Below are 26,086 nucleotides of genomic sequence, written 5' to 3' on the forward strand. Positions count from 1 at the left end.
AATACTCATCTCACATCACAGGGCTATTCTAGCGCAAACCCATCCCGGCACCATCTGCCAGTCAGTACCTATGACTCTAAAAAGGGATACCAGAACTCCTCCCCACCTACCCAGAACCAGACACCTCCACATGGTGTTTGCCAGAAAATCCCTTCTACCCGAGTGCAATTGAGGCATCATGTTGCTCACTTTCATGTCCACATCTGGAAAGTGTGCATCTGGTTGCTGGAAATTAGGTCATATGTAGTGATACGCTGAAGCCAGCACGTGATTGTTAGCATCTCCTCCAACTAACTCCACATTGTGAAGTCACTTTGGTAGCTCAAAAGTATTCACTCGCACCATGAAAACTGGCCAATGCTACAAAATTAGGGTCTTTCCCCTCCCCCAGTCATTGTTAAACATTTACCAGCAGAGCACATTCATCTCATGCCAGCACTCTTGCCACATGGGAGTCTGGAGACTTGTAGTTTTTAATTTTCTAGCTTCTAAAGTACAGAAAAGCAAGCTAGAAAGCAGTTGAATGAATGTTGAGTAAGCCATCTTATAATGTCTGCCAAAAAATTAGGGTAGTCATTGCCTTCTGTTCTAGATTATAAATTGCTAACAGGTAGACACTAACAGACACTGAACAGTATTGGTAACTGAAGGGTGGACAGGCTTTTACTAAAGGCATGACATGATGAGTACAGGTCAATGAACTAGAAGAGATGATAAAATGTCAATTGATATGACTAAAATACATTTCTAAGATGCTAGACTATAAACTCTACAAGGGCAAGGACCATGTCTGTTTTGCTTCTCACTGTATCTCAAATCACCTGGCAAATAGAAGCCATTCAACAATAACAACAACAAAAAAGAGATGCTTTAAGGATATTAAGCACAGAGTTCAATTTTGGCATTTCTCATATTGTATGTAGATAAGACAATTCCAAGTGATTTTTTTACTGTTTTTAAATGAGTAAAACATCTGGAGGTCAACAGTTTATTATACTTTCACATACATTATCTTATTTGGGACTTATCCCTGAGAAGTTAAAACAGGAATTACTATCCATTTCATAGATGAGGAAACTAAAAAAAAACTGTCCAAATTCATTTAGCTAGTAAATGATGGTTTAAAATTTTCATTCTCTGACTCAAAATTCCAGAGTTCTTTTTAACTTCAAAAGAATATATTTATAAAAGCCTTTGTTAGTGATTAATTAGAGGAGTATTGTCAGGGTTTCAATTGAGCATCAACCTAAACTCAAATGCATGCAATGGACACACTATCCCAATTTCATGCTGCAAATGTTTTTCTTCAAGTTTTCTCCTAGTTATGGAAGGATTTGAATTGTGGTTGCAACTGCCTTTTCTTAAAAGTAAATGATATTGACTCAAGAGGAAAGAAACCCTTTTCTAGAAATAGCTGACCTGTGAATTTTATGCGTTTGCCTTTTTCTAGTTAGGAATAGTATAAATATTATGGGTGTTATAGTACAGGGATTCTCAATTTTATATTACTTAAGAATCACGAAAGTGGTGGGTGGGGTTGTTAACAATACAAATTTCTAGGCCCCATCCCCAAAAATGTGATTTAGTAAGGGCCAAAATATTAAAGAATGCTCTAGTACCAAAGAACGCAATGAGAATCACTGGTATTGTGCATCTGACATTTAGTCTGACAAAATTTATTTTTAACAGAAAATACATGTTAGTATGGTAGTCCTATTTTTAAATCACTTCCGTAACAGCTTCTAAAACTTAAATCAATTTAACAGATTTTGCCTTTTAAAAATATTAGGCAATTTCCTGTATATTAGAAATCTTGCCACCTATACTGATAATCACACTCTGAGGTTGAAAACTGCAGGCTAATTTACTGTGGTAATCAGTCTCAAACCCCTTGGAGCATAAATTCTTATTACCACTATGTTATAGAATTTATAGACATCTTCTTACCAGTGATCTGTCCCTTTGAGCCTTTTGATTTTTCTATTTGAAGAACCACAATGGTTCCAAATGAGAATCTCTCACACCACTTCAAATGACAACCTACTAACCATTAAAATACACCTGTATAACACATAAATGTGAAAGAACGGTCTCTAATTTGGTTGAAAATGATTGTCAAAAGTCTTAATTTGTGGCATATTTAGAATTTGAAACCATGGTTTCTGCCTCCTAGTGCTTAAATCTTGTTGGAAAGAAACCCTATGGATTTTTAAGCGAAACTCGTTTCAGAGATGAGGAAACTGAGGTCCCCGTACAACCAAGTTATTTGTTCAAGGTCACACCCAATATTAGTGACCAAGTCAAACAAAAACCCATCGGTTCCAATACAATGGCCAACCCAGCTGCATCTGTTACCACTTTTTCGATTTCAAAACTGCACCCCTACTTCCCCCCTTTTTGAATAAAGTTGTTTTGTCTAACGGTCCTTCCCCACCCCCTTTTGCTTTTAATGCCTTCGGATACTAAAACCCAGCACAACTTGTTAATGAATAATAACACTGGGAGTCCACATCTAACGCGGTGACCCTCTCCGGCCTTTTCCTTTGGCGGAAAATTTCTGTGAAAGGCTCTTAATCCTACATTCCTCTGGGGGAGGGAGAGGAGAAGGTAAGTCACGGGGAGCTGACAAGTCCTTACAAGTACACGCGCGCGCCCGGGATGCAGTCTGCGGGGCCAGAGGTGGAAGCCAAGGAAGGATATACTAGGGCAAGAGGAAGCAAAGGGGCGGGAGAAAAACACCGTGGTGGGAAATCCTGTGCACGGGATCGGCCAACCCTGGACAAAGCTGAGCAGAGCCGAGCGTGAATAAATCTCATTACGTGGCCGGGCGCAGACACCGAAGCACAGCAGGGAAAGAGGAGGAGGGAAAGCCGCGAAGTGCGCTGCACGTTCAGGAAAGGACGCGGGGACCGCCCTTTTATAGGCCTAAGCCCGCGCTCGCGCGCCCCCGCCCCTCGCACCGCCCCCGGGCCACGCGCGGAGTCGCGGCGTTCCCTGAAATGGGCCGGCCGCGTCCGCACCCGGCCCCGCCTGTTCCGCCGCCCGCCCTCCCGCGAGGCCGCGGCGGCACGAGATCTGCGCCTCCGCTGCCTCCTCCTGCGGGTGGGTTTCCTTACCTTGTAAAAAGCCGTCTCCGCAGCTGCCCACGCCTTCGCTGCGGGACGTGAAATGGCGGTCGGCGAGGCGAGCACCGCAGCTCGGGCCAATCCCGCCTAGCCGCCAAAACGGCCCTGGCGCCCCCCATTCCCGCAAGCCCCTCGGAGCCCATCTATGACATCGGCGCTCCGCCGCCCCCTCCGCTGCCCCTCACCCAGGTGGCCGTGCCCACTGGCCGAGTCATCGATCCACCGCGCCGAGCGCGGGCCGGGCTTTCTGCCAGCCTGCTCCCTCGCTGCGTGCCCGGGGGCGGGGGAGAAAACACCTTCCGGGCCTGGGTGTCTTGCCCGGGCGCCTGCCCCGCTCCCTCCCTTTCCCGCCGCGTCCCCTCCCCCTACTACTCACAGCCCTCCCTTCGCCACACACACAACCCCCTTCTCCCCTCCCCCAGTGGTTGCGTCCGTGACATCATCATCATGGCAACAAGAGCTGCAGCCTGGGACCGAGGAGCCCGTGTGATTCCCGGCGGCGGCGGCAGCAGTGGCGGCAGCACCAGCAACAGCACCGACGAAGGCGCGAGGGCTTGTCTCCTGTTGCCCCTCGCCGGGTGCTCCTGAGAAGGCGGCGGCAGTAGTGCCAATACCGCCCCGCCCGCCCGCCGCTGCTGCCTACGGTGTCTGTGTGTAAGGGGAGGGGGACGAGCCGAGGAGGGGAGGGGGCGCCACCGCCGCTGTGGGGCCGCCGCTGCGGTAGGAGCCGCCGCGGCTGCTGCCGCTGCCAGGTCGCTAGTGAAGAGGAGGCGGTGGCGGCGGCAGCGAACATGTTTTCAGTGAGGATAGTGACTGCCGACTACTACATGGCCAGCCCGCTGCAGGGGCTGGACATCTGCCAATCCCCCCTCACCCAGGCCCCTGTCAAGAAGGTGCCGGTGGTGCGAGTCTTCGGAGCGACCCCGGCAGGTAAGCGGGCGCAGGGCGCGAGCGGGAGCCGGTGGGGCGGCGGGACTGCCCTCCCCGACGCGCACACGCGCGCACGCCGCGGGCCCTTTTCGGTGAATCGCTGCCGCGTCTCCCTCCCCTCTCGCCTTTCCTCCCTGTGCGTGACGAGGAGCAAAAATGTGGGTCCGAGCTAGCGCTGCGCCCCGCCGGCGGGGAGGCGGCGGGCGCCGTGTGTTTACAATGCGTGCGGCGGCGGAGAGCGGGATCCGCACTCCTGGGTGGCGGGCAGTGGGGGTGAGCGCCTGGGAGCGCCTCTCTCGCCCCGGAGGCTGGGCCAGGTGGCCGCGCCATATCCCGCGTGAACGGGTTCGTAGGGCCTCGCTCGGAGGTCTGCCGATAGCGGACCACGGACACCCCCTGCGCCTCCCAAGTGCCCCTTTCTGGAAATGGCTTTAAGAGGAGTGGGGAAGTGTCAGCTCTGTTGTCAATCGCGCCTCCTCGCCTCCTACCAGCGCTCTCCTCTGCCCCTTCCGGAGATGCAGTAGGCTGAAGAGTGGCGCCTGGGGCCCGATAATCTTTCTAATTGAAGTGACCGTGTGGTTCGGCTTGCTGTGAGTGCAGGTCGTGACTCCTCAGAGTTTACAGCCTCGGAGTCTGGGGACTGGGCAGCGCGTCCTCAGGTGCAGTGCTTTTCAGGGAAATGTGCGTCCATGCAAGTAGGAAATGCGTGTTTATGGTGCCAAACGTATACAGCTAAACTGAGCAGCACAAACATTTTTAAATGCCCCTATGCTGGGTTGCAGAGTTGCATTTTAAATACACGTATATTTAAAACAAACTTTTGAAGAACGAGGTGGGGAGACAGCAGTGACAGAAGCTACGTTCTCAGAAGCTCTTGGGGATTTATAATATAAATAGGATAGTGGCCAAATTTACAAGGTGTTTTTAGTTTTGCTTTTCTTCATGCTTTGAACTGCCTACATGAAATAATGGAGCTGCCTCCAGAAAGCGATGCTCTTACTCTAGCTGTGTGTTGGTTGTCCTGTGGGATTTTAGATGGCATTTCCCACTTGATGCTCCTTGCCCTAATCACCATTCATCTTATTACTACAGTCAGTTTCTGGGGACTACCGCGATAATAGTGCTACTTTCCCAAACACAAGCACTCATTCCAAGCAGTTATCTTTTAATGTGAATTCTCTTTGTTAAAAATTTCAATGTTGGTAGTGAGACCTGGGTAGATATTTCTTTTTAAAATAATGAAAAAGTTTTTGATGATATGGACCTTGTAAGATAGGGAATTTGAGTGCTGTTAACAATTTATTGAAAGTATAATTAATACTTGAAACTTTGGAGGCTGGAAAATTAAAGGCAATAAGTGTTCTGAAGGATAGATTTTCTGCCCTTTTAAATATAGTGCTGCTGTCTTTGCTTCTAATTGGAATTTCACTGTAATATACTATTTGTTCTCACTTCAGGTGCAGAGAAAGTATAAGATAGTGACGTTGATATAGCTCTGTTCAGTCAGATTTCCAAATTATAAATCGACATGTTCATAGGATATACTGTGGCATTTCTATGTATTATTACAGTTTGTATGATTTGGGTTACTTTTCTACGTATAGTTTTTTTTCTCTACACAAATCATTAAATATGTATCCCTGAGTGATTTTCAAGCTCTGTTTTATAGGAAAGTTTTGTTTGTGGAAATAAATGAATTTCACTGTGAGCTAGCAAGAATTCTATTATGTAAGAAAATATTCTTTTAAAAAAATAAACTATGATGTACTTTTGTGTTTCTCAATATTTAAAAAGAAAAGACATATGAACTATTGTGTGATAATAAATGTTTATTTCTTCTCTCCTGGACATCTTAAAATAAATTATCAGTCCCCCCCGCCAAGCCCAAACTTTTAAAAATATACCTGAAATGTATAATGTAAATGATGAATATAAAAGTAAGACTTTTTGTACATACATTGAGAATATAAAACTTGCTACAGAGAAACTCAAACTTCACATTTTTAAGAGTTATCACATTGAGTTTGCTGTAAGTGTAGTTCACATTTAAACAAAAAATTTTGTGTTTCCTCAACAGGTGAAAAAATTTGAAGTCACTGGCATACATTTAGCGTTTTCAGCTTTCAGAAATCAAGCCAGCATTTTAGCATGTCAGAAACTCCCAGTAAAATTAGTATTAATTAAACATAAACAAAAACTGTACAATTATTTGCTTCTGATTTCTCTCACCAAAGAAAACCACTCCAGTCCACCCAATAAAATAAAACTTCAAAATAATTAATGTATAGTAGAGGTCAATCTGGCTTAGAAAAAGTATGAATGCTAGAATTTTTAATGCAAACAGCCCCACTATTTGAAAGTACAAACTATGTTTCTAGATTTACTAATTAGTAAAATAATGAAAAATTGTAACACATGATAAACCTATATTAATAAAGTACCATAATCTTAAGTCTTTCATATGTAGTAATTAATTTTGGAAATCTTAATTCTTTATCTCGGTTTGAAGAAAAGATGTTTTAAAACTTGTTTGCTTTACAAACGAGATTTTGAAAAATAGCACAAGAAATTTTCTCCCCCCAAAAGTGGTCACTTCAGATTTATATTATAAATTCTGAACTGATTGGTTTATTACATTTTTACTAGTTCCATTTTTCTGTTATTGCATGAAAAGTATTTTTCTGCTTCAGAAAACAGTCCGGTTGACTTCTGATTTTTCTGTTTTGAGGGCATATCTTGAGCAAATTAAGAAATAAATTGTCTTAGTTTTAAAAGCTCTCATATCTTAAGTTGGTGAAATTTGAAAAGGTATAAAAAAGTGGCATATTCAATTTGAATGGTAAATCCTGACTGACTGGTTTAATCCCTTGTTTAATATTGAATCCTGAGAATCAGTAAAATTTTCTTCATGTGCGTGATGGAATTATTTTTTTAAAAAACCAAAAACCTCTCCTGCTTTTGTTTAACTCATCTTTAAAAATGTCTTGAACATTGTTTTGACATAACAATGTATTGAGCTTTATTAACAACATTTTGGTAACTTGTTTTAATGGAGGGGAAGTAAGGTAATTACTAAGTACAGGAATTTTGTTTTGTTTTGTTTTTCACTTAAATTTGAAAATGGGTGTGACTACTCTGGGAATTCATTTCAAGTAAAATCCTGAACCTTCATTGTGAGGACCTGATTCAGGTGGACCTGGGAAACTATCCTGGTTCCACATCCCAACTCTTGCTTAGTTGCTTGATGTAACTCACTTGGTGAGAGCTTAGATGGCTCTCTGTTTTCTCAGCACCAGGTTAAACAGAATTACCCTTTCAAAAAGCTTCCCTGCTGAGATTCAGAGTAGGAATAAATAGAAAAGTGTGAGTGAGATGTTCACAAAGTGAGTAATTAAACAAAGTAGGCCAAACAGACTATAGAGGGAGCTGCTTGTCTTTAAGATTACTGTAGGGAACTCTGCCAGTCCTCACTCTGTCTTTCTCCAGCTAGTGAAAATTCTAGTAGACTGTTCTGGATGCTAACTGTAAAACATGAAATCACGTGTTTCAACATAAGAAATTGATAATTCTGAAACGCTTTATAAATTTATATAGTTGCTTAACCTTTTTTGGTAAATTTGTGCATGATTAAGTTTGAGATGAGTATAATTTTGAAAACAGCATTTATCAACTCATTACAAATAATTTCTCTAATAAAAGTCTTGCTTGTTCATAGCCTTTTTTGCTAAACTATTTTAAAATATTTTAAGATTACATAATACCTATTTGATGTAATTATTAGATTTTTCAGGAGCACTACTGAGATTTAGTGATATACCACAAACAGCATTAATCACTTTATTTAGTAGGTATTTGAAGTCCTGAGTAGAAAATTTTATTAACTTCCTGTGTTATATTTGATTTAAAATAATAGTAAATCAGAGGCGTAAGCAGGAGCTCTTTTAAATCTGTGGACACAGTAGAATCTGGTAATATGTGATTCAGTAGAATCTGGTAATATGTGATTTCATTCATTCAGCGAACACTTAATGAGAATTTACTATGTAACATTGAGCTGTTTTTAGGTGCTATCAGTATCAAGAACTTTTTCCCCTCCAGAAACTCACAATGTGGTAGAGCTGATGATAGACATATAAACATAAGTCAAACATAGTTTGATTGGAATATAATAGAAATGTATATAAGAGCCAGGCCTCAAAGAAGGAAATATTCAGTAACCACCTAGGTGGCAAAAAGGGGAGTCAGGGAAGGCTTCATGAAGGAAGTATGGATTAAGTCATTTTAAAGGAATCTTAAAAGAATTTTAAAATTCTGATAGAGGAACAGATACAAGGTAATTCACAAATGAAAAGAACACTGCTTTTGGCAGGGCAGCTTGGCAATGCATATCAGAATCCTTAAAGTGTTCTTTTTTGACCCAATAATTCCAGTTTTAGGGGTTTTAATCTATGAATGTAAATCTTTTGGCAAAATCTGAGTATCTTTTGAATCCATCTACTTCTTTTCATTATCCATCACCACCCTAGTCTAAACTACTAGCATTTTGGATACATTTGCAACACTAGCCTCCTAATCTTGGCCTACCCCAATCCACTTTGTTCCCTTCTAACCTGTTTTCTACACTGTAATGAGAGGGATCTTTTCAAATTTACAAACCTAATTATATCACCCTACCATTTGACATGCTTCAGTAGCTTTCCATTGCATTTAGTATAAGGACAAAGCTACATGTCTTATGTGGTGGCATCTACATGTCTTACAAGGTCTTGCATAGTCTGGCCCCTACTTTTCTATCTAGTCATGGCTTGAGCCATGTTCTTCTTGCCTTGCTCTGTATTCCAGCCATATTGGCCTTATTTCAGTCCCTTATTCTTGCCATGCTCCCTCCTACAATGAGGCCTTTGTACCTGCTGTTCCCTCTGCCTAGAATGTTTTTCCTTTTTCTTCACCTGAACTTTGATTTATCTTTCCTCAGGGAAGCCTTCCCTATCACAGACTCTGAAAACTCCATAAACTCTCCTTCACAACACTTGCTATCATTGTTATTTTATGTATGTTGGAGATTAACGTCTGTTTTTCCCAAAAACCTCCATAAATGCCGGTTGTGTTCATTTTTGCTCACCATTATACAGTCAGTACTTACTGTAGTGCTTGAAACATAAGCATTTGTTGCAAGAATGAATCAACAAATGATAAGTCATCACAGAGAGCAACCCCAAATATCCAACAATTGGGAAATGGTTACATAAATTGGGCATATTCACATGGTAGAATTATGTCATTAAAATCATATTTTGGAAGAATATTAAACATGGAAAAATGCTGTCAATATATTATATAAAAAACAGTCAGTTTATAAAATAGTCATTTATTAAATACACAGAGAAGTACACCAAAATATAAAGGTTGTTTATCTCTGAGAGGTGTGTTTTGTATTTTTCAGATTTTCTACAGAGAACGTGGATTGATTTTATAATTTGAAAAAAAAAAAAAAAACAACTGACCATGTACAAAATTAAGGAAGAACTGGCTTTTTAGATGTGATTCAGAAATATAGTAAAAAGACTTGAGGTTCATCTTGAGCTCCAAAATAAGTATCAACCAAAATGCATAATTGCATGATGATAGTGTTGAACTTGATTATATAAATTCAACTTAGGAACTGCAAAATTATTCTTATATTAAAGCAAGCCAGTAATTTCTGGTTTTATTATACCCATTTGTATGTAAACTGATTTTAATTTTAAAATGTTTTGAAAAGTAGTGTGGTTTTGGCACATGACAGCAACGAAACAGAGCAGAGACCAGAAATTGACTCATATATATATATATATATATATATATATATATATGAGCTTAGTATATGATAATGGATGCCACTACCTTTACTTATTAGTAGGGAAAAGAAGAATTACTAAACAATGTTGAGATAGTCAGCCTAGTCATCTGGAAAAATAAAAGTTGGCTTCCAAATGAGTCAAAAGATTTAAATTAGAAAACAAACAAGCAAAAAAGGTAAGATAATTATTCTAATATAGTCTAGGAATGGTGAAGTCCTTTCAAAGTATGAAACAGAGCCGAAGCCAGATTGCTGAATTTTGCAACATACAAATAAAATTCTGTATAGAGAAAAAAATCGTAAAGTTAAAAGAGAACTAGTAAATCTTATTTGTACACTTTTCACAGAGGTCTAATTTCCTCTAATATACAAAGAGCTCCTAGAAAATAGTCCAGTACAAAAAATGAGCAAAGAGAATTCATATGAAAAGATGTGCAATTTTATTTATAATGAAGATGTAAATTAAAGCTACGACATACCATTTATTATCACGCTAGGAAATATTGGTTACATAGTGTAACTTGAGGAGGGTAAGAAAAAGGGGAAATGGGCATTCTCATACATTGCTGGTGGGAATATACTCATAAAATGTTCATTTTCTATGGAAAGCAATTTGGAAATCATTTTCAAAATTAAAAATGCACATATATTTTGAATTAGCAATTTCATTCAAGAATTTTATCCTATAAAAGGTTTTATATATGTGTCAAATGAACATGTAAGAATATTTGTGGCAGCATAATTTGTTATTACAAAAGATTGGAAACAACCCAAACATAAATCAGTAGGGGAGTGGGTAAGTAAATGATGGTATATCTATTTAATGGAATACTAGGCAGTAGTCCTTAAAAATAATGAGGCAACACTGTGTGTACTGCTATGAAGCCATGATGCCAAGTCTAAGATATATATATTAAGAGAAAAAAGCAAGACACAAGACTCCATGTATAGTATGTTGCCATTCGTGTGATTTAAAAAATATATATGTTATATATATTTACATGTAAATATAAGTATATATTATATATATGAATAATATTTTTCTGGAAGGATACATGGGAGTTTGGTAATAGCGAGGGGAACTGGTGGCCTAGAGGACAAGGTGGGAGACTAAATTATTTTTAGTATACTGCTAGGTAATTTTTGAACATTTTTTAACCACGTGCATGTAATACCTAGTCAAAGTTAATTTTTTAAGCTATCTTGTGCTTGCAGGAATTAGTAAGGAAGAACAAAAATGAAAGGCCATGGTAGTTGTAAATAGTTGTTAAATGGTTACTGCAATACTGTTTAATTTTTGGTTTTGCTAGACCAAAATTCAGAGCTTCCAGTTGATGTTAGGTGTCTTACTGGAGGGTGACTAATGGAGTGGGGCCTGAAGGAAGGCTGTTGTGGGGGTCTTGTAAGCAAACAGCGTGATGAGCAACAACTAGCAGTTACTGCTCATTTTAATATTTTAAGTCCCTTAAAGAAAGTGCTTTACGTCTTGTAATCTACTTTGGAGCCACTATTGGAGTTTGTATCCTGGTGCCTGAGGAGCATGTCACCCAGCGCTAGGTGCAGCCCACTGATGATGAGAGGACAGGGCCGCAGGGATGTAGCCAAGGGGGGGGGCGCAGCTCTTGGCCAGAATCTCTGTATTCTCCTGTATTGGATCCTCCTAGCGACATACATCATTGTGCCATTTAACTTGCTGCAAGGTGACTGCCTAATAATACATGTGCATTCTGCAAAAATGAAGAATTATTGTTATTTTGAGATATTGTTCCTGATGTGGAAAAGGTTGGATTTGAAATTCATTTATATTGTTACAAACTTTAACATTTTTTTCTTATATAAAGAAAATGTACATTTTTTTTCACCAAGCATTATGTCGATGCTGCCAAATGCCCTCCTGTTGGCCAATGTGCTGAACAAATATTACTTACAATGTGAAAAAGGTTGAGAAACACTGTTCTGGTCAAATCCTCTCATTTTATATGAAGAAAACTGAAATCTAGATACATAAACTCCGGGATTAGTCCAGTGCCCTATAGTTGGTACTGTGGGGCTGGGTCTGAAAACTGGGGACCTTAACTTTCACTGCCTCACACTGGCGCCCCAAACCTGAGGGAAAATTGGAGGAAAGCATTGATAATCGAAAGACGAGCATACAGAACTTTAGAGGAATTATTTTAAAAATTACATGTACAGAGCTTAGAAATCTTTGATGGCCTACAGTGTCAAATAATGCTTAAAATCTTCATATAGAATAGGTTATAGTAGGATTTGTTTTATGATGATTGTACCTATCTACTTTTAAAAAAAATAGTGATAAAGGTTAGATTATAGCAAGAGGAATTTGGGAGAGATAGAAGCAAAAATTGATACTAGAATTGTATGTATAAATTTTTCCAAAGAAAAGGAATGTATTAGGAGACCTTTCAAATTCCTCTGGTGCTATAATTACATTTTCTTTTGTCTTGCTTTTAATTGGATTAGAATTTGTTCAATTAAAAATACAAGTGAAAAATTATTCATGTTTAAGTAGGCTGAGATTAAATAGGTTTCAAAGTATGTTACCATTAGCCCCAGATATTTTAAAGAAATACTTAGAAACTTATTAAAATATAAAATATGGTATGGTGTGTGTCACTTTGGTATCTGGCTGCCATTTTAATACCACAGTGATAGTAAATAAAAGAGGAAATAATAGGAGTTAAGGTACAGTAAACTTTGGGTAAAATTATGTTAACTTATAGTTTCCAAGTAAGATATAAGGCAGGAAGTAGGTGTCTTGAGCAGTTAAAACAAAAACAAACTCTACTGTTGAAACATAACATGAATGCATTTTTGAGACAAAAAAAGAATTATAAGTAAAGTAAAATCCTCTTAATGACAGTCTATTTCATCTTTTGGTATGTGGGTGGTATTTTGTTATGTTTGGGGTGGGGGTGGAGGTCATTCTTTTAAGTTTTCCAGATGATCATCTTTTGTGTTTCTTCCAGTTCTCTAGATTTTTAAATATTTCATTTTTTTAATGAAAAATATTTTGTTGCATAATTAGTACTGACAAACTGGACTGTTTTCTGCAGCAGAAATTGAATATACGCCTAGCAAAGTAAATTCTGAGAAAAAAGGGTCATAATTGTCATTGGAAAATTTAGGGCTTTTCTTTTTTGTTCAATTCTATTTTCTTTTTAGATGATAGTTGTGGGAAATACTAAGAATTTGAGGTCAATTTTCCTTCGGGGCAGTTTTTTAATTTTCTTTGGGTTGAGAGAACATTTATTATATAAATGATTCAAAAAATAAAAGAAAGCGTGTTACCTCAAAAATGCTTGTGTAATATATAACAGTATAACAAGAGTTTTCTATTTTTCTTCCATTTATTACATATACCAAGGAAGTATAACAAGAATTAAAAGAAATATCTTATTTTGCATATATATTTACACTTCAAAGTGATTTATATATTAAATTAGGTTTTGTTTGAAATGATGAAATGAAAGACTTTGTAAGAATACATGTTGATATGTGAAAAAATGTGAAGTTAAAACATGTTGGCATACTCCTAGTTTCTCAGAACAAGAAAATGACTAATCTAAATTTCATTTCAGAATAAAAACCAAGACAAGCCACATAAAAGCAACCTAAAAATTAAACTGTCATCATATTATTTGTTTTAAAACTATGGAATAATATATCTGAGGAAGATTTCTCTCAAAATTGTTTTTCTCAATTTCAAGTAAGTAATTTATTTTGGTTAATATATTGGGGATGAGGGGGGTGTGGGGGTGAGTCTTGGCATTGAAGTTGATAAATCCTACTCATCCTTAAAGTGACAACTCAAATATCAACCTCTTGAAAGCCTTCTGTGACTCCTTTGTCCAATCCCAAAAGATTACCCCTTTGGTTTCCCATGGCCCCCTTTCACATTGCTGATAAAAGACTATTAATACACTGAGTGTTGTGTTTGTCTGTAGGAATAAGTCACATGGCACTACCCTCATGTGCCTCCCTGTACCCCACAATACTCTCCACATTGCTGTCTACTGCTGAGTGACACTGGGCAAGTTGTTTTATTTCTGTGAGCCTTAATTTCCTCCTCTGTAAAATGAGTTAATTTCTACCTCATTGGATTTTAATGATTAAATACAATTCCCAGTAAGTGTTTGATATACTATAGTAACATAAGTGTTACTTTACCCAATGCCAGAATCTGCCACATTACTTCTGTATATACTAAACACTCTATAAAATTAAAATGAAAAATTGATTTTTTTGTAGCATTTATACATTCTTCACAATAGGACAAACCAAAATATCTGCACATTGTGGTATAAGGCTTTTTGTAGTTAGTCAGTGACACACATGCTAATATAGGCTATGTAATTACCTGTTTAAAACACTTTTTTTAAAAATTGGCGATTTTTATAAGTATCCCACCCAGGCCTGACTTTTCTTTTTTAACTGTTGATGTGTACATATATAGACAGAAAAGTGTCCAGGCCAATCTTGCCTTGAAAAAGGGCAGTGTTAAACCATTGATTAAGGAGTAACTACAGTTTTCCAGTGCTGCAGATTAGGTTAAGTGTAATTTCTTGTGAAAGAGCCTTATTTTCTGAAGCCTTCAGTATTTCCTTTTTTTTCACATGATGGTAAACGTGCTGAAAGTGTGTGCACTAGAGGTCACAGTAAAGAGAACAAAAGGATTTATTGCTCTCTTCTTGTTTTTGCCTTTTGTGAATTTGTAAAATACACAAAAATGGAACTCTGGTTTTTAAACCTATTTAGGATTGTGTGATGAGGGCCAAATGAATTCATTGTTGCCTGGAGTTTTAGTTCTCTTCACCATGTTTTTTCTACATATATTTCCAGGTTTTATTTTGTTTCGTTTTTTTAGTAACTATGTCTTTTCATTATTTTCATGTAGTTGTTAAAAAGATTTTCAGATTAATTTTGATGGATCACACCTTGGTTGATGATGCTTAGTGATTTTTAAAATAGAAGCCAGGTTAGTCAAAAGACCTTAGTTTTACATCATTTTAATAACAAAGGTGATAAACCATTTACTGAGCCCTTACTATGTGACCTGTTCTAAATGATTTAATCTTCATAACAAACTCTATAAATAGGTGCTATTATCCTTATTTTACAGTTGAGGAAATGAGGCGTGGAGAGGTTAATTTACTTTTGCCCAAAGTTATTCAGCATATGTTTATTTCATAGCATGTGAGGATTAAAACTGAGGTAACATGTATTAGGCCATTACCTGCCTAAACAGAAGCAGCAAGGAGTAATATGAGGTGTATGTCTCTTAACACTTCCAGAATTTGATAGCAGCCATTATTGAGACTTGACAATGACCATGAATATATTCTCACTACTTTTTTTGGTGATGATATACCATGGTACTCTGTACTGACTCATTTTTTTCTGAGCAATATTAATGTCTCCTCTCAAATTCATGTTCCCATTTGGACTAAATTATTTTGTTTTATGTATATGTGTTTATAAGGTGATAGTAAGACTTTACTGTCATATCAATTTGATATAAAATATTTTAATAAGTTTAGTTTAAATAAACAAGTAGTATATGAATATATATTCATTGTGAAATTTGAAAAAACAAGCAGGTAAAGCAAAAATTTTCCTTGACCACCAATCCTATTCCCCTACCCTACTTGTATCAGTTTTTACATAACAAATCCCCCAAAACTTAGTGGTGTAAAACAATAACCATTTGTTAGCCGATGATCCTGGTCTTGGCTCAGTTAAGCTCTGCTTCTGCTTCTGCTGGGTTGGCTTTTGTGGCTTCAGTCAGTTGGAAGCTAATTGGTCTACAGTGGCTTCACTCATGTCTGGATATTGGTACTGGCTGTTAGCTGGGGTGGTGGAGGGCCATGTGTCTCCAGCAGGCTCTCCTTCATCTGGAGGCCATAGAAGGGTTTACAGGAGCAGCAAGTGAAGGCAAGCACCATATTTTTTGCTGCACTATGGGCTAAAGCAAATCACATGGCCACTCCCATAGTAGGTGTGGGAGGGTTTTCCTGAGTGTGTGACTCATTAGGGGGTTATTACTGCAACAATCTACTATACATACCGCTGTTGCTGGCTGATTCATTTTTCAGGAAACATTTGTCATTGTGATGGTCTCCTGATCTTGAAAAAGTATAGTGTTTATGTAAGCAATTTACTCAACAATTCAGATAAAGTTAGTTAATTTGTTGTTCTTACTTGTTTTAGTCCATTCTCATCATCCTTTAGCATCATTCCTGGCCCCATAAACTCAAAAAATATCTGCTGAGCACCCACTAAGTGCACAGTAAAATATCATGAAGTGAGCAGTAGATGGAGCAAGACTTTTGTGTTCATTATTCAAGTTTCTTAAACTTGCCTACCTGTCTCCTTTATTATATGGACAGAATTCTATAAAAGCAGACAGTTATACCATTTTTTAAAAAATGACCAGCAGTCCATACCAGGCTGAGTATCTCTTGTGTTCTACATTTTTTAAATGTCTTAGTAGGATTTCATCAAGTGAGAAAAACTAACAGAAGGCTGTTTTGATCTGTACTCCCACCAGCAATGAGACATTTTTCACATCTGCACCGAGATTATATTCTCATATCTTTTGACCTTTGCCAATTTAACAGATAAAAACATGGATCTCAGTGTAGTTTTAATTTGCATTTCTTTTATTGTAAGTGAGACTGAGTGTTTTCATATGCTTGAAAGTCATTTGTGTTTCCTTTTCACTGTACTACTTATCTTTCACCCATTTTCCTGTTGCCAGTCATAATCTTTTGCTTATTAATTCCAAGGAGCTCTTCATATGTTAGAAAAATTGGCCTCTCTCTGTGAATTGAGTTGCAAATATTTTTCCCATTTTGCTTATTCTTATGGTAAATACCTTTAAATAACGTTTTTTTTTTAATTTTATAAAGAGCCTTTCTGTCTTAAATGAGGCTTTCAGATCACATTTAGTTGAAGTTAGATTTAAATATTAGTCATGGGATTGGAAGAAAAAGATCCTGACTTTATCACACCTTATTTAGAGAATTTACCTTTTAAAGCTGACTTAAAAGGAACATTTTCCAAGGAATCCTATCTTTGATTTACTTTTTTCTCTTCTAGGTTTGGTTCTGTCATGAGACCATTCCTTTTGACAGACAGTCCAAGAAATAGCATCATCCTTTGGAGGACTGTGTAGCATAGGTGGAACATACTTTGTCACTTAGAATAAATTGTTAATTATGCTGCCTTGCGTCTACAACACATATATAGTGGTAGTGGTTCAAGCAGTGCTCTAACTCATCTATAACCCTTTACCTTTCATCCAGCCTTTACCTAATCAACCATGTAGCTATATTAGGGTGGCTAGATTAGGCTAGCCTTTATTTACCCAATGGGCCCCATAGAAGAAAGAGAAAGAGAAAGCAGTTTTGAGAAGGCAGTAATGCTACCCACTACCCACATAATATCCTGTGAAACATAAAGATTGTAGTGACCTGAGAAGAGGGTAGCAGAGGCATCTGTGTGACCTGTGCAGCATTTGACTTTATGAGATACTTTGACTTCTCTGAAAAAGGAGATCAGAAAATTGTGAGGCTCGGACAGATTAGTTGTTTCGAGTAATTTAATGTATTTCTCAGAAGTCTTTAAAGTTGATAGACCCTTTCTTCGTATATAATTTTACCTATCAGCATCAAAAAACAAAGCAAACAAACAAACAAAAACAAACGAATCCTTAATTGATTTATAGTAGGGAATGGTTGAAAAAACAGTTTTTGCCATACTTTACATAGTTTTTAATTTTTCAAAGTTCTTGAGGTGTTCTTCAAACTATTTGTGGTGAAGAATCAATTTTTTTTGATACTTCTTTAAAATACATTCAAAGTAATTACTAGAAAAATGAAACAAGAAGGGAAACCAATATGCAAAATACAGGCTCCCTTTTTTATTGTTATATTAAACAGGTATAGCTTTCTCCTGTCGAATTGCTATAAGAGTTTCTTCATACTTTCAAGTTTTATACTTGTCTAGTTGCAGACCTATAACAGCTAGTTCTTGACTACATTGGAGTATCACTGTAGATACCTTTTATCAATCTAGAGACCAGTTAATTCTTCTTGAATCCTTGTCCCATGTCAAAAGTATCATTCCTGGTTTTTTAATTTATTTTTTTAATTAAAGTTTATTGGGGTGACAATGGTTAGTGAAATTACATAGGTTTCAAGTGTACAATTTTGTAATATGTCATCTATATATCACATTGTGTATTCAGCACTCAGAGTCAGTTCTCCTTCTATCACCATATATTTGACCCTGTTTACTCTCTGCTACCATTCCCTTCCCCCCTTACCCTCTGTTAACCACTAAACTATTGTCTTTATCTGAGTTTTTGTTGATTTGTTTATCTTCTTCCTTTGTTGCTGTCAGTTTTATATCCCACATATCAGTGAAGTCATATGGTTCTCCACTTTTTCTGTCTGACTTACTTCACTTAGCATAATAATCTCAAGATCCATCCATGTTGTCAAAAATGGCACTATTTCATCTTTTTTTATGGCAGAGTAGTATTCCATTGTGTGTATATACCACATCTTATCCGATCATCTGTCGAAGGACACTGGTTGTTTCCATGTCTTGGCCCCTGTAAATAAAGCTGCAGTGAACATCAGAGCACATATATCTTTATTGATAAGTATTTTCAGATTATTTTGGGTAGGTACCCAGAAGAGGGATTGCTGGGTCATATGGTAATTCTATTCTTAATTTTTTGAGGCACCTCCACACTGCCTTCCATGGCGGCTGCACCAATCTGCATTCCCACCAACAGTGTATGAGGGTTCCTTTTTCTCCACAACCTCTCCAACACTTCTTATTTGTCTTGTTGATGATAGTCATTCTAACTGGTGTGAGGTGATATCTCATTGTGGTTTTTATTTGCGTTTCTCTGATGATTGGTGATGTTGAGCATCTTTTCATATGTCTGTTGGCCATCTGTATGCCCTCTTTGAGGAAATGTCTGTTCAGGTCCTCTTTCCATTTTTTAATTGGATTGTTTGTTTTTTTGATGTTGAGCTGTATAAGTTCCTTCTATATTTTGGATATTAGCCCCTTATTGGAGGTGTTGTTTGAAAGTATCTTCTCCCATTCAGTTGGTTGCCTCAGTTCCTGGTTTTGTTTTTGTTTTTGTTTTTTTTGTTTGACGATTTCCATGATACACTATTTGGCTGTCACTATTTTTGATCCTTTTTTATGTAACTTTATTTTTTTTTTAACCCCATCTAAGCATCTTCCCAATACAGAGGATTTAAACAATAAAAATTTGTTATAATTGATGTGTTTGATTTTTACTCCTATAATTTTGTAATTTCTAATAATTTTATTTTACTTCTTCCTTTGGGTTTTGGTTTTTACAGCACAGACTCTGTTTATGTGTTTCATTTTTTTAAAAAGCATAGATACAGAAATCATTTTTAAAAGTATATAAGTAAAATCATTTTAAAAGCACAGAAATGTAGTTGTAATTATAAAATTCAAGAACAAATTATTTTCTTTTACATGTAATACAAGGAATTTATCTTATTTTAGATATTTAACTGTTTCCCAAGTTAACCTTTAACTTATAAATGTTGAATGTTTTAAACTATCTTTCAAAAATTTTTTAGCTTATGTATTAAATTTCAGTAAAACAATTTGGACTCAACTCGACTTACTAATTTGGGTGGCGTACTACCACTAATCTGCACAACACTGTTTATAACCATTCTTGAGTTCCAATTTGATGTTTTTTCAGTTGCCTCAAATATATTTTCTGTTTTTCAGGAGATACACGTGTGGGTTACTTTTCTGAACCCTTGAATATCTGAAAGTGGCTTTTTGTTGCATGCACATGTTAATTGCAGCATGGCTCAATATGGTATTCTTGTGTCCCAGGGTTTTTCCTAAAATCTCTAAACATTATTCTGGTGTCTTTAAATTTTGACTGAGACAAGAAAGTCCTTTCAATATAGAGATGCTGGTGTTATTTTGGGATTGTTCTATTATGCCTTTGACTATTGCTTCTATCCCATTTTTTTTTTTAATACTTTTTATTTGTGGAATGGATCACATTTCTTTTTTATATCTGTATTCCCTTTTATTTTTAACTTTGTCTTTTCATATTTTTGGTGAACATTTTTGTTTTCATCTTCTATATTACTGATATATTTTTCTACAATATTGATTCTTTTCTTTCTCTTGCATCTTAGTGAGAACACACAGCAGATACTTTCTATATTTCTTTTATATCCCAGTGTAACTTACCACAGATTGTTTTTATGAAAGCATTTTAAGCTGTTTTATCTGTTAACGTTCATATAGGTCCCATGCTTATCCATTTATGAACAAGAGGCTGAATGTTCGTATAGGTCCTATGCTTGTCCATCTATGGACAATAGGCTGTTTATCCAGTTCTGGTGTTTTGCCAGTAGGCACAGTATGGAAAGTCCATTTAGTTGTCTTCATTTTCCGCTCATAAACTGATAGAATTACCCTCCCAGATATACAAAGCTAATAATTGTATACAACCTACTTAGATGAAACATTCATCTACTGTGCCTCTTCTGGATTGAGGTTTGAGAGTTTTTCTCCTGTTCTTACTACACAATCTACAGTATCTGTCTTGTGGGAATGAACTTATTCATGGATAACCTGAGACAGTGTGGTGTTTGTTTCTACCAGAGCATTACAGGGAAATCTCCAGGTAAAAGCCCTTACCTTAGGACTTTTGGTGATTTCATCAATGATGGAAACTAATTTAACATCCAGGATGGAGAGTTATTCCCATCATAACTGGGAGTTGTCTTTTTTTAGAATAGATGAAAAAAGAGAGGTATTGAGAGAATACAACCAGACATCTTAGAAAGTTTTTGGTAGGCAGCTGATTTATTTTGGAGCAGACTGTATCTCGAAAGTATAGAATAGGGTTGTGTATCTTAAAAATGTTTTACTGAAAAATTGGGAGAAGGGTTATTCTGTTTTCAGTGATCCTAAGAAGTACATTTCCCTCCCATTTTTATATTTCAGTAATTGGGGTGTATCTTATGATCTAGCAGCATTTTTTCTTTCTTACTAGTGCAGAAATTGATGTCTTATAATCATTGGTATCTTAGATTCAATTAAATATATTAATAGATGTTTGCTAAAGCCATTCTAAATTAAATCTCCCTCTTTGCTGTAAATTAGAGGGTAATAATATTAGCTTTTCTTTTCTCTGGACAATTTTGGCCTTGGGTTAACTTCCTAATTCTATTCACCTGGAAACCTGATAAAACTAGAATGTCAGTTGTGTAACCCAGCGCCATTGCCTTTGGTAAAAATCACACATGATTAGTAAATTACATATGGACTTTGAGGCAACTGAAAAAAAACAAATCAAAATATGGATTGAGAGGACCGCGAATGAACCATAAATACTGGTGGGATTCTATAGCTTTGGGCTTCCCTGAGTGTGATAACTCTTATAATTGAGCAAGCCCTATTTTGAGGCTCAGGTACCTGTGTCTGTGGGACTGGAGATACTGGTTGCTATTTGGTACTTCAAAGCTAGGGTAGCTGACTACACCAGTCCTTGTAATCGCATTCTCTTGCACTTTGAACTGCCACCTGGGGGTGCCAAAGAGAATATCGCCTGAGTTTGCTGTGATGACTCCCGCTGAAGAGTAACTACCTGACACTGCCTTGCTGGCATGTTGTTTCATGTTTATATCCTGCAAAGCATAACCAATATCTAGTTTGGCCTGTTGGGGTCTTGTGAGTCTCAATGTCTGGTTAGGCCTAACAGGTGTTGTACCTGTATTTCATGATATTATTTTTTTGGTGTGTAGTATTTGCTCAGTGAATTTGTATTCATTACTTGTTCTTCGTAAGAATTAGAAATTATAACATATAATAAATATGAGTATCTATAATATGTATAGATTAAGGAATAATATAACAAATATCTATCTACTGCCCTGGATAAGAAATGGAACATTACAAATATCTTTGACGTCTCTGATTGCTGCCTCCTCTCCTATCTAATTTTGGTTCCTAATTTTGTTTAATCATTTACTTGCTTTTCTTTACAGTTTTATCTTATATGCATATATCCCTAAACAATATATCGTTTACTTTTATCCTTTTGGAGCTATTTATATGTGTGTGTTCTTCTGTGATTTTTTTTTTTGAGTATAGATGCCTTGAATTACCAAACATGATAAATGAGATTTAGTTAGCTTATTTCTAAAATTATATGCCAGATGAATAATGTTATCTCAAAAGTAAAGCAAGATATGCTTCCAGTTTTTCTCATTCACATCAGTTGAGGTGTGTCAGATTTACTAAATAAAGAATATTTGGATATGTCTGATTAAAGTGTCTAAAAGTTTAATCATAAAAAATCCTTGCATTTGAACTCTGAAGCTTAGTATTGTGGAATGGGTATTGGTATCTTTAAAGAAATTGTTTAGGTCGAACTAGTTTATTGTAAGCATTTTTATGTGATCTCAGCTTTACCTAGTTAAGATTCCTTGTCATGATAATTATACTTTTTCACATAGAGGAAGTGTTTTGTGTGACCCATGTTTCAGTAGCTGGCAGATTTTGAAATGGGGACATCTCCAAGTTGATATTGGAGATTAGCCATGTAAAAGGACGAGGAGCCAAATGCAAGAAGCATTTGCTTATTTGGCAGAAAGCCCCAGTATATATAGATGCTTTTTAAAAATTGAAGTAAACCTGGTCACGGGCAGTTCTTTTTTAGTGTGTGAAATTCCCACTACATCCCCAGCATACACCCGAGAACAGAGTCAACCTTCTGTTGACAACTATGACTCTTTCTGGCTCTTGCAATTGTAGAACCAGAACAGGGAATTGTTCTTCCTCTGATAAAAAGGACTCTAAATTATTTAAATGCAATTGGAACCCTGATCCTACACATATATGTACATGTATACAGAGAGAGAAAAGTGAAAATGAATGTTCTTTTAATATGTTTTTCTTGATAATTGTTCTTTGCTAAGTTGTAGGACTTTGGTAAATATTTATTGAAGAAAAGAATTATTTCTTTGAATATAATCTTAAACAGATGAAAAATCCTTACATGTAGTTTGTGGACTTTAATCCATTCTCTGTTTCCATTGTTACTATTTCAATTGAGATCTCATTATTTTTGCTTATACCGTCATAATAGCCTTTCACCTTACCTTTACTTCTCTTTTCAAATTCAGTCCTTAGAATCAGTAGAACAATCGTTCAGAAACCCATATTTTATCCAAATGTTGGCATATTGACAATGGTACAGGAAAATAGGTTCTAATAACCTAAAGGTTCAAAAATGAGGGGTAGTTACATCTATAAGGCACATAATGGTCTGAAATGCAGTCATCAAAAATCTTACTAAGAAAGTAATAAAAAGGGGAAATGTTCACTTGCATGACTAAGTGAGGAAAATAGGCTTCAAAATAATTTGTACAGTATGATTCTTCTATTTAAAAATGTATATAATGTAAACAAAGATAAAAGTAAAGTATGCCAGAATGTGAAGTTTTATCTCTAGGTGGTAGAATTTGAGGATTTGAGTAATGTTTTTCTTTTTGTGCTCTTTTGTATCTTTTTTTTTTTTCAGGGCATTAGTGAATATATATATTTATTTAATTATTAGTTTCAAGTGTACAAAACAACATAGTGACTCGACATTTTTACCCCTCACAAAGTGATAACTCCCCAAGTCTACTACCCCTCTGACATCGTATATACAAGTAGCTGTTACAGTACCATTGACTGTATTCTCTATGCTGTATTTTACATCCTGTCTTTTTTGTATCTTTTAAATAAAAGCATGTATTACTTTATAATTAGTGAAAAAATTAATACACCAAAACATATAATTCATTCACATTATTCTCTGGTGTGAAGCCATCTTTAGCTTCCTATATTCTACAGAGGATTTCCTAAAAAGTAGCCCATGGATACACCTGCTTTATAATCGCCTGGGGTACTCATTAAAAATATAGATTCCTGGAGTCCACTGCTGACATATGAAATAAAAACTTTGGTGTTGTCCTAGGAATGTGTACTTATAGCAAATGCCACCAATAATTTTTATATAGTCTAAAGTTCTCAAACTGGCCTGCAGTGTAAAGTAAAATTCTGGATGACACAAAGCTTTTCCACAATCTGATACCTGGATGTATTTCCAGCTTCCTCTTCTTCCTCCCCAAGCATTTTGCTCTTTAGTCTAAACTGCTTGCTTTTGCTCAGATGCATTTCTCATGGCTCTGCATTATCTTTTAGCTTAAGGAAAGCAGGAACTCGGGCTGTTCTAGATGTGGAATGCCTGACATAGTGTTGTTGTCCCTCATTAAATGTTTGGTGAATGAAAAAATGCATGGATGCCATTCCTCTGGATGGAATGACCATGTCTACTCGGTGAATTCTTCATTTTTCAAAATTGTCCCAAGACATCACTTCCATTGTGTAGCTAGCTATCCTGACTTTCCTTAGAATCAGTCCTCTGTGCCACCATTGTACCTTGTACTTCTGTTAGAGCAGTTACCACATTAACTTGCAAGTTTTGTTTCTTGTCTGACTTCCCTATTAGAGTGTAAGTTTCATGAGGGCAAATCAGTTTGCTGTCAGTCTTTGTGTCTTCAGTGCTTGGTGCTTAGACGTGCAATGAAAATTAGTAGAAAAAATTCACAGTAAAAGGACAATTGTATGATTCCAATTATATGAGGCACCTAAGAGTCAATGTCATAGACAAAGTAGATTTGTGGTTACCACGGGCTGGGGTTAGGGGGAAATGGGGATTTATTATTTAATGGGTATAGAGTTTCATCTTTGAATGATGGAAATGTTCTGGAGATGGATAGTGGTAATTAATGGTTGCATAGCAATGTGGTTGCATAACAATGTGAATGTACGTAATGCTACCAAATTGTATACTCAAAAAGGGTTAAATGGTAAATTTCATGTTATGTATATTTTAGCACCAAAAAAAAAAAAATTTCATGAAGGTAAAGGTTTTGACCGCTTCACTCAGCTTCGTTCTGTACAATTTCCAACGTTGTTTTGTTTCATTGACAAATTGTAGGGTTTTTGGACATTGTAGTACTTGATTTTAAAGGTGTTTGAAATTAAGTTAAATGTACAGAGAAAGCCCATAGGAAATTCTATAACAAACGAACAGAATTTATAAGGTAAAGAGGGAACCATAGCATATACCTTTTAAAAATCTCATACTTAAAGTAAATATTGTGATGTTACAAATAGTAATTGAAATTTAAGCGTCTGTCACCTGCTACTAACAAATATATAGTGGCGAATCAGAAGCAATGTGGCATGATGGAACCTCAAACTTTTTAAGGTCGAGGAGTCCTTTTTTCTCTGCTTAGAACTGTCTTCCTACTCAAGTCTAGGATGATTGGCAAGTGATAAAACATTGAGTACCTTGGGACTATCCTAAGTCGTTTTTGTAGATGAGCTCATTTGAGTCCCTTACATCCCCATGAAGTAGAGATTCTGTGTTCCTGCAAAGAAAGCATATGTGCTATTGAATATATTGACCTGGAGCCATTGCAAATCCAGCTGATACATGTGTGTTCACATGCACATGTGTACATTCCTACTAATGCAGTGTTCTCTCAGTTTGCAAAATATTGGGTTGTTGGAAAAGTCATCACATTTTTTCAACGAAAAACAGAAAAAATATGTCATGACCTTCCCGATAACCCAATAATTTCTTTGTGAACAATTTAAAAGGTAGATTTTTGGACTTTTCAACTAGAATGCTAGTAGAGAAGGTCTGGGATGCTTCTGATGTAGGTAGCCCTTACAACATAATGTAAGAAATACTGTTGGGGCAGCTGGCTGGCTTAGGTGGTTTAGAGCGCAGGCTTATGTGACACCAAGGTTGCCGATTTGATTCCCACATGGGCCAGTGAGCTGCGCCCTCCACAACTAGATTGAAAACAGTGACTTGACTTGGAGTTGATGGGTCCTAGAAAAACACAGTGTGCCTCAATAAAGTTTTTTTTTTTTTAAAGCAATACTGTTTTGGTTTTTTTTTTTTAAGATTTTTATTGGGGAATTGGGGGGGATGGGAACAGTGCTGGGGAATTGGGGGAAGGGGAACAGACAAGTTGCTGTCCTTTTGTTCTTCAGTCTAGTTGTGGAGGAT

General features: G+C 36.9%; 1 protein-coding gene across 1 annotated transcript in view; it reads left to right on the top strand.

Annotated features, from left to right (window-relative positions):
• The first annotated feature begins 3,653 nt into the window (after positions 1-3,653).
• Positions 3,654-26,086, top strand: part of REV3L (REV3 like, DNA directed polymerase zeta catalytic subunit) — a 161,108-nt gene continuing 138,675 nt past the window's right edge. Inside the window, exon 1 of the mRNA XM_019646344.1 lies at positions 3,654-4,055. Coding sequence (XP_019501889.1) covers positions 3,917-4,055 — 139 coding nt within the window. The 5' untranslated portion in view covers positions 3,654-3,916. The remainder of the gene's footprint in view (positions 4,056-26,086) is intronic.

Source organism: Hipposideros armiger, unplaced genomic scaffold (assembly GCF_001890085.2).
Source record: "Hipposideros armiger isolate ML-2016 unplaced genomic scaffold, ASM189008v1 scaffold_101, whole genome shotgun sequence".
In the NCBI taxonomy this organism is placed as follows: domain Eukaryota; kingdom Metazoa; phylum Chordata; class Mammalia; order Chiroptera; family Hipposideridae; genus Hipposideros; species Hipposideros armiger.